Raw genomic sequence first — 16996 nt, 5'->3', positions numbered from 1 at the left:
AAGATATTTTGCAGTAATTTTTCATATTTAAAATTGTTACAATATTGTTTAAAGAATTATAAGTACATTCAGGATAAAAGTATCTTCATTTTACAATTTTATAATATTAAATAACGCAACAGATATTTTTTTAAATAAAAGATGCAAAAATACATAAATTTTTGAAAAAATTATTCGTTGCGGTTAAATACACATAAATGTTGTTATTATGAAACTTTTTACACATGTAGGGGGGGTAAAAAGATGAATTTAGAAATTTTTTGTTGCTGCCAAAAAATGGTTTTAAAGGGTGAAATCACCCTTTATATGTAGAGCGGCTTTTTGTTTTTCTCGATATATTTTGGAAAGTATTCAAGATATCAAAAAATGTTTCAAATAAAAGTTTTATGGTAAAAACATCTTTATTCAACCACATTAATAAAATTTCAAAATAAAAATTTTTTTTTAATTTTTAATCAAAATTTTGTTTAAAAAATTATTTTTAAAAAATATTATTAATGTTGTCAAATAGAGGGGATTTTACTGTAAAACTTTTATAAGAAACATTTTTTGATATCTCAAATATTTTTCGAGATATATCGAGAAAAACAAAAAACCGCTCTACATATGAGCAGTGGTTTCACCCCTTAAAACCGTTTTTGGGCCGCTACAAAAAATATATAAATTCATCTTTTTACTCTCCTTACATGTGTGGAAAGTTTCATTAAAATTAGAACTTTCCAGTTCGCGAGGTTCTCTTGTGAGTCCGAGCAATGGAGACGTGCAATAGATGAAGAGTTGGAGGCGCATGATCGAAACAATACAGGTCAATTGTGCCGATGGACCAAAGTAAAAAGCTCTTGAACACTATATAAGTGGGTGTTCAAGATTGTCAAAGACGAAAATGGATACATCAAGAGGTTCAAGGCGCGATTGGTTGCGCGCGGATTCTAACAAAAAGAAGGGCTCGATTATACCGAGACTTTCGCTCCAGTGGTGAGCTACAATTCCCTGCGAGTGTTCCTGGCGATGATAACACATTTGAATCTCGAACTGATTCAATTCGACGTGAAGACGGCGTTCTTGCACGGAGAAATGGAGGAAGAACTCTATTTAAAGATACCCGACGGACTAGAGGTCAACGGCGACTTAAGTGCTGTGATGTGTCGCTTGAATAAATCACTTTACGGTATCAAACAAGCCGCGCAATGTTGGAACACGAAGTTTAGAGACTTTTTAAAAAATTTTAATCTTGTGCCGTGCGACTCCGAAAAATGTATTTTTGTCGGTGTGATTAATAATATACGTGTATTTCTAACACTATTCGTGGACGATGGTTTGATTGCGTGCGAGTCTTACGATGTTCTTGATTCTATCATTAACGAATTAGGCAAATCATTTGAAATAACTTTAGGAGATGCATCAATATTCGTGGGTTTGCAAATAGAACGCAATCGGATTAAAAAATCGATGCGAATCCATTAGAGGACGTATCACGCAAATAATAGAGCAATTTGGCATGAACGACGCGAAACCGGTTTTCATACCTGCGGATCCACACGCGATACTTGGTCCAGTAGAAGAAAATTAATCAGAAATTACGAATATTCCATACAACTGTTGGTTCATTAATGTTCTTGGCTGTAATATCAAGACCCGACATAGCGTTTGCGGTAAATGTACTTAGCCGCTTTCTAAACAAACATAATCAAAATTATTGGAACGCAGCAAAACGCGTTTTTAACTATTTGATAGGAACCGCGGAGCTCGGAATAAAGTATAAAAGCGGTGGGAATGATTTTATATTAGAAGGATATTCGGGCGCGGACTTTGCAGGCGATATAGAGACGCGGCGCTCGACAACCGGTTATGTGTTTATGCTTGCAAACGGTCCGGTAACTTGGACATCCCAAAGACAGAAATTCGTAACTTTAAGTACAACCGAGGCTGAATATGTTGCGGCCGCGGCGGCGGCAAAAGAAGCTATGTGGCTTAGGAAGCTTATGAACGATATCGGATGTCAATGTGAGAAAGCTACAATTATTCATGTAGACAATCAATCTGCAGTTCAATTGGTAAAGAATCCGGTATACCATAAAAGAACAAAGCATATTGACATTCGCTATCATTTTCTACGCGAAAAAGTAGAGGAGAACGAGTTAAAAGTATATTACATTCCTAGTAATCTGCAACGAGCAGATATTTATACAAAAGCTGTCCCGAGAGAGCGTTTTAAAAATTTATGTGCAATGTTGAATCTAACAAGTAGATGCGTGAAGCACTTAAGCGGTGGGAATGTTGGATTAAAACCGTGTAATGATCTTTTAAGCTTGGCGCGCTTCACGCAGTCATTATTATAGAGGAAGCAGCGACGGCGCATGCGTTAGCGCGCTCTCCCTGTTCGTTTTCGTTTTTCGTTCGTCCGGTCGTACACGCTGCAGTAAGCAGCACGTCGTCATTGTACGAGCAGTTTATTTTTGTACGGTCCAAAATATATATCAATTATATCATTTACTTGCTCAGTTCTTATTTACGAGGTTCCCGAAACCACGCGATACTGCTAAACATTCAACAGTTATATATAATTATATATAATCTACATGGATATAAATACTTCTTATATATAATTTATATTTAAATAGTTATATATAAATTATATGAACTCATGTATAATCATTTCAAATTATATATGAAACATTTTACATATATATATATATTTAAATATATTTTAATTGCCTGTAAAATTATATATAATCATATATAATCATTTATGATATCATGTATAAGTACGGAAATTTTGCTTTATATATCAAGAGACACGGTAGTGTCTCGCGCCAAGTACACGCGGAACAAGACCGACCGTGACTCTTTTACGCGACGTGATGGGTTGCGAGTACCCGAGATGTTGAGATCTCGATAACGAGTGAACGGATCAAGTTCTAAGTAGGCTTGATCGATAGCTTGGGGTCCAATTAGGGGGGGTCTCTCTTATAATATTTCGCTACGTGCGGAGATATTACGACGCAAAGTCCAAATGTGTGTAAAAAATTTTTAAAATACTTCTCCTAACGCCGACGTCTTATGACATATATATAAAAAGGGGGAAATGTCACTTTCACTTTTTCGACACTGGCGGCTAGCGGCGTTAGTATCGCAGTGCAGTGCAGTGCAGACAGTGCGTTCGTTTAGCGCGCTGTCAGTCAGTTCATCAGTTAACCTATCTTCTCGAGAGACACGGTAGTACGCGCGGAGCGAGACCGACCGTGTGACTCTTTACGCAACGCGACGATTAATTCAAGGTAATTGTTTTATATGTATTTATCCTATAATTATCTTATTCTATATATTACTGTTATACTTATTTTATTTACTGTTTACTACGTTTACGTGAGTGTTTATACATACAGGTTAATAACTTATTATATTATTTATATTGACGGCAGAGAGCTGATACTGAGATCAAGGAGCCTGTTCACACAAGGCGTTTCTGCCGTGCGATTGCAGCCGCGCGTTTTGCACGAGCCGCACGCTGTCGCGAGGTATCCCTACATTGTGTTACCACCGCTGTCGAAAAAGAAGGTTCTCTACGCTTGAGAGAAAGTGACGACTGACACGTCCGATCCCGACTTCGTTGATCGCAGAAGAGCTGGACTCGAGGTACGTTTCTGATTTGCAATTATTAACAGTATCGTGCGATAAATGTTGTATACTAGGAAAGTCATAGTAGAAAATATTACTTATTACTGTTTGTTGACGTTAACGAGTGTAGGGAGAGGATCAGGAATGTTATGTTCTCAACGCCGAGTTGTTGATTGCAGAATTAGCATCAAATATATATTTGAATAATACAACGCTTAGATATATGTGTCTCGCCTGCTTCAAATGACTGCGTCAGAGCGACTGCTCGGTTCGCGTAGATCGTCGCTCGATCGGCTTCATCGACCTTCCAGAGACTTCGGTATATTTACACGCTACTTCCCCTGCTGAAGTAAACACGCGCAAAACTACATCAACACTGTTTACTACGTTTACATGAGTATTTACACAGGTTAACCTAGATTGTGCATAACATGTATATAAATCTGTATTTTGTCTTTTTAGATTAATTTAAGAAAGAAGTTTTGGTAATCCAGGATGAATAGAAAGTTACTTTTTGAGCCTCGCACAATCTGGTAGCCTCGTAATAGTGCATATCAGCAAAATGATTGCTGAGGAAATGTTAGAACATACAACGAGTCGCACAGATAATGGATACTAAAAATCTTTGATCAAATGGTATCTAGCAAAAACGAAAATCAAGAATCACTGATTGAAGAGTATTTACATTCGTGTGTACAAGATTTTCTGCAAGTCCCTTCTAATGAGAAGGAAAAGGATACCTTTTTTTTTGTTGAACTTAGAATGCGATGCGATTGTATGCTATTGTCGACATATTGAAGAGTTGTATTGATCATTCCAAAGATTATCCTTACTTACAGGTACCAATTTAATATTCTAGGACGACTATAAATTTTTACTAACAGGTAAATGTAAATTAAAACAATTATGTGCAAACAATTTTAAAATTGTTATAGGAAATGTTGTACGAAAGTCAAATTGCAATCCTGCAATTGCATCATGAACGTACTCAGAGTATGCAGACTGTGTTAAAAGGAACTCTAAGCAAAATTTTAAATAGATATCCGAATAACTTTTATGCTTTATCTGTATTTGCTGGCATAGAGGTAAAAAGCACTAATTAATTGCACCAATGCTATATAATTAAATTATAACAACTGCTATATAGGATGTTCCTAAATTGATAATATAATTATAAAATGATTGTTATTTCAGAGTGAATTGCCGACCTGGAGATTCAATAGTAGAAGCGCTGAAATTGAACTGTGGCGTGCTATAGAGCGATGTGTTTGGCACTTCGTAGACGCATGCCGCACTGAATAAGCTATTATCGTTTCATCTAACACTTTCCAGGTATAGAATAATTAAATTTTTATAAGATGCCAAATACTTAAATGCTACCATATTTATGTTATATTACTTAAAATTATTTTCAGGATACCATCGACCCGTTGTCCATTGCTATAGAGACTGTATATGCTCCTTTTGCGTGATTTATGCGAGAAAAAAGGAGAAAAGATTTATCATGAGAGCGTCACACAGTGTCCATGGGCAAGAAGCATTTACATAGACGCAGCTGAAGTAGCGTCTCAACTTCTCACGCAAATTCAAGATGTGATACGCGAGAAAAAATTATTAAGAATGCACGTCACACCTGAGGAATTAGATATTCTTCGTGGATAATTTTCTGACATTCATAGAAGAAAATATAAAACTGTACGATATGTTTCTTATATATAATTTACGTTTTATTTTCTATTGTAATAAGTTATTATAGAAGTATATTTAAATATAAATCTGTTACTTGCAGATTAAAAATACTTGAGAATAGCAAGTGTAAATAAGCCATTTATTTATTATGTAACGTGTAAAATAAGAAATGTAGTAAAATATAATGTAATTTAATTCAGCCTCATATTATTTAAAATTAATTATCTTGAATATATATTAAATGTATTAAATATGCATTGTATATACTCATATTTCATATTAATTATTTGCTTATATACTGCACTAAATACAAATATTACGTTATAAAATTATACATGAAATTATCCATTAACAAATCTTTTCTAGTTTTAAGAACTATATATAGAATAGAAAAAGATAAAAAATATATTAAACCGATATTAAAGTTCGAGATAAAATCCGCATTGGTAGAAATAGACATTATAGATTATTGTTACATCTAAACGTATTTTATTTTTGGCATCCATCACAATAAATATTTAATTAACAAAAACAAAATTAACATCTAGTAATTATTACGTGTATTTTACATAATTTTATTTTACATGATCCACTGTTAAGTAGTATAGCCACGCTACAAAATAGAAAAGAACACGATCGCATAGTGCAGCTTTGGACCAAACGCTATGCTACATAAGCATATTTATACAGTTCGAAGACCAAGAAACAGAGCTACGGGGATACGACGACAAGAAGAAAGATGTCGTCAGCTAACTACCATTGGGGTAGACGAGGCAGAGAAAACCGAGACAGTAACATAATTATTTTTAAAACGTATTTTTAAGCATGTATAATCTATTGTAACTGTAAATAAATATATTATTTACTGCGATGTATAATTAAATACTGGTATATTCAAGAAATTTGTAATTCTGATCTGGATTTATATATCCTGTCTAAACTACACATTTACGTTTAAATTAATGTTTTACCTAGTTATTGCATCAATAATGTTTAAATAAATTGTAGCTTTAGTTTTTAACGCAGGAAACGAAATTTTAACGTTTAAGCTCTAACTAATGTTGATGCATTTTTCTGAAGAAATACTTATAATTGATTTTGTTGCATATTCGAAATCTAAAATCCGAGCATGCTAGAAGCACTTTCATTATCTTTAATGTGTCAGGTATTTTAAAAAAAAAACCCTAAATTTATCTTTGAAAATAGGCAAAATTCAAGCAGCTGTAACTTTGTTAAAAATGAACAAAATTTAAATTAAAAAAAAAAAGATTTTGAAGCTTGAAATCTCTACTTTTAAAAGTATTTATCGTGGATTGAATAATAAATGAGCATTTTGACTTTGATTGCTCATAACTTCTTTAAAAATCATCGTATTGCAATTCAAAAAACAGATTCTTAAAACTGAAACTTTGCTTTATTGAACGGTATATAATTGCCAAATTTTTTAAAATAACAAATTAGCCCAGTAAAATGACAAAATTTGGAGGAAATAATTTGGACTGGGCTTAAACTTTGTAAACAGGCTTGTTTTAGGGTACTATTTAACATATTAAAAGTCCCCATGTGTAGACGCTACGTTGCGGGCAGGGGAGGGTCCAAAAGGTCCAAAAAACCTGTTTTTTGCAAATAACTCAGAAAATATCAATTTTATGGAAATTTATGTAGATATAAAAATTGTAGCTTACAAAATTCGAAAATTCCGCACAATTTTGTTTTTTATTCAATCTGTACGACCAAATATAGGGCAAAGATAGAATTTTTTTCAAAATTTGGAGGAAATAATACTGACTGGGCTGAAACTTTGTAAACAGGCTTGTTTTAGGGTACTATTTAACATATTAAAAGTCAGTTTAAACACCGGTAATTTTGCGACGCAACGAAAACGCGTACGCGCGTCGCACATTTTTCGTTAATATCTCGAAAATGGACTCTCGAATCGAGGCAAAACTACCGGTGTTTAAAAAATTCTCTCTCTGCTCCATTTGATCGTACAGACTTGAATAAAAAACAAAATTGTGCGGAATTTTGTAAGCTACAATTTTTATATCTACATAAATTTCCGTAAAATTGATATTTTTTGAGTTATTTGCGAAAAACTGGTTTTTTTTTACCTTTTAGACCCTCCCCTGCCCGCAACGTAGTGTTTACACATGGGGACTTTTAATATGTTAAATAGTACCCTAAAACAAGCCTGTTTACAAAGTTTCAGCCCAGTCCAAAATTATTTTTTCCAAATCGACAAATTTCGAGTCATTTTACTGGGCTAAATAGACATGATACAAATGGATGAAAATAATGTAAATTATTTTTAAATGCAGAGTACTTAAAAGTACAAAAAAACATAAAGAATAAACTTGTTTTATTTGTATCATGTCTACATGTTATTTAAAAAAATTTGTTTTCTTAGAAATAATAATCTGTAACGCCTTTAGCTTTACAATCTGTACATACTGTTTGTAAGATATACTCTTTATAAGACTAGTTAGAAGAGGATGCGTAACACTACAAAATGCATGATATCAGTACAAAATTACCTTTTTCAAAAAAGTATGTATAACGCTACATGAAATTATATATAATCATATAGGGTTATATATACTTCCATATGAATCTTGTATGTATCCATACATGAGTGCATATATGATCTATTGCTCATATCTAGTTATATTTGGAATTATATATGCCCATATATAATGATATATGGATCCATATATAATTTTATATAAAGCATCAAATTTCATATATAATCACATATAATCATAATATATATTTATATATAATTATATATAATTATATATAATATATTTTTCCCGGGGAACCATAGTAAGCCACATGAATATTGCTGGCTATATATAATTGAATAAATAATATTGTAATATATATGATTGTATATGGGCTGGACTAGCCTCACAGGATTATATCTGTTGACTTGCAAATCTATATCTCTATACAAATATAGTGTTATATCTGGTTGTAAATAGGTCCAGATTAGTCACATGAATACATCTGGCTATATGTGACTGCATATATAGTTGTACACTAAAAGTGTAGCAGAGCGTGGTTATGCAGCGATATCAGAACGGTCGTTACGTTATAACTAAAGTGATCTGTTACGCAGTAACGGCAAATGGCGACTGTTCTTGACAAGAAGCGCGCGCGTCTCTCCCCTAGTTCCACAGTGTTGCCAATAGGCGACCGCGTCGACCAATCATAAAACTAAGGTCAGGAGCGTACATATTCCCAACACTCCCACTCGCGATTGACCCTATGCCATTCCAAGTCTATTTCGGTTGATCACAAACTTTTCTCGAGTTAGCGGCTTTGTAAAGATGTCTGCGAGCTGGTCTTGACTTGCCACGTGCTGAATTTCAAGCTTCTCTTCTTCGTAAACTTGACGTATGTAGTGGTATTTTATATCGACGTGTTTCGTGCGTCGATGAAACACCGCATTTTTAATCAACTTCTCAGCTGCTGCATTGTCACAATTTAGCGTTGTCGGTGACTCCTGAGCTGCTCCAATCTCTTCAAGTAGTCCTCGAGTCCACACGATCTCCTTCGCTGCGTCATGAGCTGCTATGTACTCTGCGTCAGTTGTGGAGGTGGCCACAACTCCTTGCTTGCGGGCCGACCAGATTATAGGCCCACTGTTGAGTAACAATGTGACACCACTCATTGACTTACGTGTGTCAACACAAGTTGCTAAGTCTGCATCTGAGTATGCGATCAATTTGTTTGGTTGTTCGCATTTTCCATCATATACAATGCCAAGTCCAATTGTTCCTTGTAAATAGCGTAACGCGCGTTTTGCCGCTTTCCAGTGGTCCATTGAAGGATTATCAAGAAATTGCGACAAATTGCTGACAGCCAGTGCGATGTCCGGACGTGTACCAACAGCAAGGTACATCAACGATCCGATGAGCTGCCGATAAGGAACATCTGCTGCTTCCATTGGATTTCCGTCATCATCTTCGTTTCGACGTAATACAATCTTCGTATCTGATGGTGTAGCCACCGAGTTTGATTCTTCCATTCTGAATCTTCGTAACACGTTGCGTGTGTAGGCTGATTGATGAATTTGAATTTTCTTTGCTTTAGGATCAAGTTGAATTTTGATTCCGAGATAGCAATCAGCTGTCGAGTCAGTGGTCTCGAACTTCTGCTTTAGCATTGCGAGCAGTTTATTTATTTTGCTCTCGGACTGTCCAACTACTAGTCCGTCATCTACATATAAAGCAAGTAATAATGAACCATCCGAATTTGAGTAAATACAAGGGTCATAATTCATTGGTTTCATTCCAAACATCTCCAGTGTGTCATTTAATTTTTCATACCATTGTCGTGGTGCCTGTTTCAGGCCGTAGAGACTCCTGAGTAATCGACACACGCGACCGCTTCCGTCATCAAAACCTTCGGGTTGAACCATGAAAATTGTTTCTTCAAGATCTCCATGCAGGAATGCTGTTTTGATGTCGAATTGACATATCACAAAGTTCTTCACAGATGCGATAGATAACAGTATTCGAACGGACTCGAATCGTGCAACCGGAGCAAAAGTGTCCGTATAATCGATTCCTGCCCTCTGTGAGCATCTTTTGATGACTAACCGTGCCTTGTACCGGTCGATCTTACCGTCGGGCTTCATCTTCACGCGGAAGATCCACTTGTTGTGAATGGCCTTTCCATCTTCAGGAAGTTCAACCAGCTCCCATGTATTGTTTTTCATAAGCGATGCGTATTCTTCTATCATGGCTGCAATGCCTCCCACTGTTTGGAATCAGGTGACTGCTTTGCTTCTTCTACAGTCTGAGGCGTGCCCTCGATGAATAACGCTTCAACAATCACCGCGGAAATCGATGTTTTGCTCCTTGTTCGATTAGCAATCGAATCATTTATTGACTGACGCGTTTGAACATCTTCACGAGCTCCCATTGATTTGATAAGCGAAGTTTTACTTTCTTCATTGCTGCTCGTCTCGGATTCAACCTCCAATTTAATGTCTTCGATTCCAATTGGTTCCGGTAAACCAACAATTTGTTTTGGTGGTGACTCGGCAACGATTACGTCTCTTGAAATGATCACACGTTTTGTACCGCGCTCCCACAGACGATATGCTTTTTGTCCAAGCATGTATCCGACAAGCACCATTTCTTTACTCTTGTTGTCGAGCTTCTTCCGTTGAGTTTCATCTATGTGCATGTATGCACGACTTCCAAAGATGCGCAGATGCGAAACGTCAGGTTTATTACCGGTCCAAACTTCGAACGGGGTCTTTCCGTTTAATCGAGCAAGTGGAACGCGATTGCGAATATGCGCTGCCGTACGCACTGCTTCACCCCACAAGCTTCTTGGTAGATTCGCTGCTGCCAACATGCTTCGTGCCATTTCCATAATCGTACGATTCTGTCGCTCCACGCGACCGTTCTGCTCCGGACAGTATGGAGTAGAATGTTCGTGAATAATGTTGTTTCGACGACATACGTTCTGCATTGCCTCCGATATAAATTCCTTTGCATTATCGGACCGCAGTCGACGTACTTTGTATCTGCTGGATACCGTTAGCGCGATCACCTCTTCTACTTTTTGGACGATTTCTGATTTATTACGTATTGGAAATACTATTACTATTCCGCTGCAATCATCTACAAAGAGAGCCATTAGCTTTGAATTGTCTAGTGTATTTACTGACATTGGACCACAGATATCGTAATGAAGTAACTCGCCTGGTGTTTTTGCTCAATTTGTTGTAACTTTAAAAGACTTATGAGCCATTTTTCCGAGTATGCAACCCTCACATATCTGCTGGTCTCCTTCGTGTTGCATTGCGTCTCATGATCGGCAATAACCTCAATTCCTGTAACTGCGTCACCACGTATTAATTCACGCACTGTTCGGAAATTTGTATGGCCAAACCTCTCGTGCCATACGTTGATAGGTGCTACACGACTTGCGATGTTTGCTTCAAGATGCGGAATCGCCTTCATGCTGATACGATACAAACCGCTACCCGGTCGATAACCTTTTACGATGACACGGCCGTTCCTCCTCGTTAGCTTCATGTTGTATTTACCAAACGTTGCAATTGCACCACGATCTGTCGATGAACCGATACCGAAAAGATTTTTACCTAAGTCCGGTACGTACAAAACATCCGCGAGAGTTTGTCGTTTTGTGTAACCTTCGAGATCGAAATCTGCATCGATCATACCACGACCTTTTGCGTAAACGACTTCTTTATTGCCTACCGTGATCGCTACTGAATTATCACTGATTTCGACGAAGTTCCGAAATAATTCGCGTCGCGGTGATATGTGATGCGATGCCCCCGTGTCGGCAAACCATGCATCCGTAACGCTGTCAACGACGCCATCTGCCTTTGCCATCAGTAACTCATTTTTGTCAGTTATTGCAGAGGCCTCTTCAGCTGCCGTTTCCGATTTCTGGCATTCGGACTTGCGGTGACCTGTTTTACCGCAGCGAAAACACGCGCCATTAAACTTTTTCGGTTTTTGCGTTACCTTTTGTCTTGCGTCATCTTTCTTTGGCTTGACCTTTTTATCACAATTCTTCCTGTGAAGTAGAGCCGCAGGCGTTTTATCTTCGAGTGACATTCCAGACATCGATGCTTCCAGAGCCTCTTCTTTGAGTAGACGCGGTAACAGATTTGCCATTGTTTGCTGATCGGTTGGCATAGAATCCCAGGCCAAGATAACATGTCGATAATTTGGCGGGAGACTGTGTAACGTTTTTGTAACGATGGCAACCTCATCTTGTTTTTGGCCAAGATCTTCCAGTTTTCTAGCCATTTCTTCGATTTTTGAAACGTGCTGACCAATGGTCATTCCTTCTTCCATTCGGTAATCGAAGAATCGTTGTAGTAGCAAATGAACAGTCGTCTTGTCTCGCAATTCATATAGTGATGAAAGCCGAGTCCACATTTCATTCGCCGTTTTTAGATTCATAATCTGACGCACGACATTTTTGTCTCAAGGGCATTTCCGATAATCAATCGGGCCTTCCGATCGAGTTTATCCCATTCTGATTGTCTCGCCGCTTCCAACGGACGTTTCGATGTTCCATTGACGACTTCCAGAAGATCGTGTACCGCCAGGTACGATTCGATTTGGAAACGCCATACCGCGAAATCTTCACCGTTGAATTTGGGCAACACCAGTTTCTCCATTTTTCGGGTAATACGCGACACAGGGCAAAAATATTATTTCGCGATGCAGACACACGCAACTCGCTATCCTCGAACCTTGAGAAACACGCGCAAACCGAATACTACTTTTTTCGGACGCAGGACTGGGCCCATAACCTGTAGCAGAGCGTGGTTATGCAGTGATATCAGAACGGTCGTTACGTTATAACTAAAGTGATCTGTTACACAGTAACGGCAAATGGCGACTGTTCTTGACAAGAAGCGCGCGCGTCTCTCCCCTAGTTCCACAGTGTTGCCAATAGGCGACCGCGTCGACCAATCATAAAACTAAGGTCAGGAGCGTACATATTCCCAACAAAAAGAAAATTGGGTAACAAGAACTAAGTGTCGGGGTTGCGAGAATTCGGTTGCAGAAACTGGTATCGAGTCAAATTGATTAAAAGTCGAATTAGTTCAACAATGTGACGTAGTTATTTGTACTGTAAAATCTAGTCAACAGTAAAAGATTAACGGAACTCAAACATAGTTATTTGTGCAATGTACAATGTTCTTTGAACTACCAGAATTCTGGTAATTTTACTACTGCGTGGAGGGTCAAATTAAACTGGTAATAAGTACACTGGACTCATTATTTGGATAATTAGACACCGTTTGCGAAATAGATTCAACTAAAAGAATTTTAGTTATAGCAACTTCTTGAAGTCTGTTGATGGGATAATATATACAGTTGTATTTACATTTCATTCTACAATCGATTGTATTAATATTCATTGTATCAAAATTTTGGTTACATTGTTTTTAATATATTTACTAGTTAATATATCATTAATATATCATTACAAGATTTTTGGACACTATAAAGATGTGTTATATACGAGTATAAGCAAGAAAAAAGTGTTAGAGTCTCAGAGGATCTCCACTAGGCCGTTCGATCATCAATGTCAAGCAACGTTGGACGCGGTTATACTACTTGGATGGGTGACCGGTTACCGGCTGAGAGAAGCAAATTTGTTCAGGCGGGTGTGCGGCTGTACACACACGGCATAGATATTATTCATAATAATATCTGATAAATGACAACATGCCTATCTGTGGCCAAAGTGTTCGACGTTTCAATTCCTTCAATCAATGGTTAATCCTAATTCGCGTAACTTGCAGGAAAGATTGAAGGACATATAATATTATTTCATACGACAACTATACTTTACCAATTCAACTCGAGAAAAAAGTAAAATATACTCTGTATTTGATATATTGTACAACTTTTCCGGGTTGTAGTTACTTTGCAAAATAATTGAATCACCTTTGTAATTATTTGATTAAACCTAATTTTTATTTACTTAGTTCGCTATATATAACCCCGAAATTGAGTTTCAGTTAACTCGAGTCTACTTGGTGTTATACTAATTTTTTTTTTCAGTGTATATAATACTAAATTTAGTTATATATAGGGTGCACTACTCACATATATTATATCTAACTTCACATACATTTATATACAATTAAATATGACCCTATATAAAAACATATACAATTATATATATAATTATATATTGTGACGTTGCGGCCCGCCGCCGTCACAAGGCGCGAATATTTGCGCCTAGGGACGAGCCAGAGAGGCGACGACGGGATCTCCAGAGGCCAACATTTTATATCATTTCCGCGTTTTGACTATTCTTTTATTTTCATGTGTAAATTGTAATGCGCGTGGCGCCTCACCCACATCACGGCGAATTTTCGAGGGAGCACCAATCACGAGAGGGGTCCGGGCGGACAAAGGACCGAAGAGGGGTGACGAGAGCCGAAACTACAGGGATCATGGGCGGCGAGAGCAACGCGGCAGGCGTGCGGCGAATGAGGCAGCGATGGACGAAGGCCGCCGATAGCGGGGCCCCAGGTCCTGGGGAAAACCCGGCCTCAGCAAATTACCTCCACGCAATACCGGCCCGCGGGTTGGCTGGCCACCGCCCCGAGGTCAAACCGGAAACACACCGGCAGGAACAAAGTCCCGTCCGCTGCCCAGAGACAAATTGAAAGAGTCGCTACGCCGCCGAGGGACTGTTGCGCGCCCCCGAAGGATCCCCTTGCGACGATCCTGCGTTGGGATACCGCGCGCGCGAGCTTGCAAGCTCGCTCTCGATTGGTCGGCGCGCCTCTCAGGAAGGGGGTGCCGCATTGATTCCGCTATCGAGGGAATTTAGCGAGGCACTCTCTGGTCGTCCGTCGGCGAGTCCGAACGTTCTTCTTAAGATACGCGATAGTCACCCCGAGTCGGGAGAATCTGTTACGCTGCGACGATTCTCCGTACGAGGTGACGGCGAGGAGCCCTACGAGGAGGCATCACATCGGTGAGGTTGCCCGCAGTACTTAATATCGAGATGTAAAGCCACGACGCCGCCCTCCGGTGCACGCTCTCGTCCGGGAAAAACGTTGTAACATCGCGACGCGTACGGTCCCTTGAGACCGCATATCGAATAGCGATCAACAGCAAGAGCGAAGAGCCTCGGGATGGTATCGTGGCCGCAGAATTGAGATAAAGATGCGAGCCTCTAAAGATCGCGATAGATTCGTGGCAAAACCCGGTAATGCGAGTCCGTTTCGTGTAATGTCCGCGCTCGTGGTTGCGTCTCGCGCTTTCCGTGTTCCCGGCGTATCAAATTACCAAACATTGCTCATGTTGGAATGTCGTACGCGTCGGCACATTAATCGCGTTAATTGGCCGTTTGTGAGAGGCTAATTGCCTTAGAAAATCGTGCGTGTTAGGATAGTTATGTTCGGATGCGTTTTTCGGTGATTGCGTGTGAGAAGTAGTCGTGCTAGCGGGAGAGCGTTATTCGCGTGATTTACTCCGTTCTCGCAATAGGCTTCGTGCCGTCGTGATTGCGTGTGATTATTACTCGCGGTAATTCCGCTTAGTTTTCCTGGCGTTCGTTCCAGAATTCGGCGCTATTTTGAGTATCTCGGTGTATTATTCTGCGCGGTACGCAAATCACCGAAGACAGAGTAGTGTATTTCCCCGAATGACTTGCGTTAGGCTTAAGATAATTGGCGACAGAATTCTCGTGCGACTCCCGGCGTTGCGTTCACGCGCTCCGAGCGTGAGGTATCGACCTCTCGCGATCTTTCCTGCGAGATCTTATTTTCTATTTTCTTGATTATTTCGTGTTTACTGTCGATGTTCCATATTCATTGTAAGTTTCGTCCTACCGTATTTCTCTGATCTAATCGCAGCGCCTTCTGCGCGTTTACTATACGATAACGTAGTACTTCGTTCATTCTGACGTCCGCGCTATCATTATTTCTTTTTTGGTTTTATTTCTGACGTTCGCGTGATTGATTATATGATTTGTCTTGTCTGATTGACCGAAGTCGAATCGGCCTTAATTGTTTCACGCGCAAATTACTAAAGAATAAATGTTATTTTGATTTGTTAATTGCTTGAGTTCGTAGCTTATTTATAGTGTGTCGCCCCGCCGAATATCGCGCCGCCCTTCATCACCCCTGCCCCAGCCCTTAGGTCGAGCTAGCCGATTCCTTGCACATCCGCACGTTTCGTCTCGTGTCTCGTCTTGGTTTTCCTTCGCGATTTTGCGGACGCGAATTTACGCGTCTGGCGCCCAACAGCAAATTCGTTTCGCAGAAGTGTCGGAGGTGCGAGGGAATCGTCAGAGAGGCCTGTCACCTTTCTCTCCTCGTCCCTTTTTGATCCGGCACACGTCCCGGCGCTGTCCGGGAGTGCAAAAAGCCGTGACAATATATACCAGATATAATTATATATGATTATATCTAATCATTTTTTTCTCAGGTTGTGGCTGTGTGCAAAAAATGTTCGCCGAGTAATGTAGAAATAAAAGTGTATAAAAGTTGTACTTCAAAATTTTTAAAACATCTGAAATGAAACCATGGCAATGACTGTGTCGAAGAATATCATAGTTGTTGTAAAAAAAGACCAAAATGGCACAATCCTTCAGCACAAACGCGTGCTTCTAGGTTTAAAACGTATTATATGCAAGATTCTTTCCATGAAGACACGGTAAAAATTTTTTCCCATTTAATAATTTCATTAAACGGCATTGAAAAGCCATATTTATCTATAATTTTCAAAAAATTAATCTTTGAAAACATCGGATTGACATTAATAAGTCGTACGACTTACTTTGAGACTAAAAAAATATTATAACATACAACCTTTAGAAATCAAGAAACTTTAAAAAAATTGAGTTATATATGTATATTATTGACATTTGGTTGGTAAAAAAAGTTTTTTAAATATAACAGCACATTGGATCGACCTTGTCACCTTGTTGAGAAAATCGAGGGCTTTAACGTGCCGTAGGTTTTCGGGAGTACATAATTTTGAACACATCACAAAACTACTAGAAGAAATTCACCAAGCGTATGGCTTAGAACCAAATAAAATTGTTGCTACCATTACCAATAACTGCAGCAATTTTGTTATTCCTTTTTAACTGCTTTGAATGAGAATACTCGCGCAACGATATTGCCTGTCAGACGCTTTGGAGTTAACTT

The 16996-nt window shown here is 38.6% G+C and overlaps 2 protein-coding genes across 11 annotated transcripts in view; one reads left to right on the top strand and one right to left on the bottom strand.

Moving 5' to 3' along the window:
• The window catches only part of LOC143905922 (uncharacterized), a 45963-nt gene extending 40386 nt beyond the window's left edge, over positions 1-5577 (top strand). Inside the window, exons 1-7 of one of the 3 annotated variants that reach the window (XR_013259364.1) lie at positions 689-3636; positions 3749-3937; positions 4081-4457; positions 4554-4703; positions 4813-4950; positions 5034-5313; positions 5408-5577. Coding sequence is in view for 1 of the 3 variants with exons in the window: in XM_077421590.1 (XP_077277716.1) it covers positions 4386-4457; positions 4554-4703; positions 4813-4920 (330 nt within the window). In the remaining 2 variants the exon portion in view is untranslated. Of the gene's footprint in view, positions 1-688; positions 3637-3748; positions 4458-4553; positions 4704-4812; positions 4951-5033; positions 5314-5407 lie in introns of those variants that run through there. The other 2 variants (XM_077421590.1, XR_013259365.1) reach the window with 2 other exon arrangements.
• Positions 1-16996, bottom strand: part of LOC143905910 (sodium-coupled monocarboxylate transporter 1) — a 242072-nt gene that overhangs the window by 86361 nt on the left and 138715 nt on the right. The gene's annotated exons all lie outside the window — the stretch shown is intronic.

Source organism: Temnothorax americanus, unplaced genomic scaffold, assembly GCF_048541705.1.
Source record: "Temnothorax americanus isolate GAGA-0224 unplaced genomic scaffold, ASM4854170v1 Scaffold69, whole genome shotgun sequence".
NCBI lineage: Eukaryota > Metazoa > Arthropoda > Insecta > Hymenoptera > Formicidae > Temnothorax > Temnothorax americanus.
The sequence above is the reverse complement of the archived record's forward strand: the minus strand, read 5'-3'. Positions and strand labels throughout refer to the sequence as shown.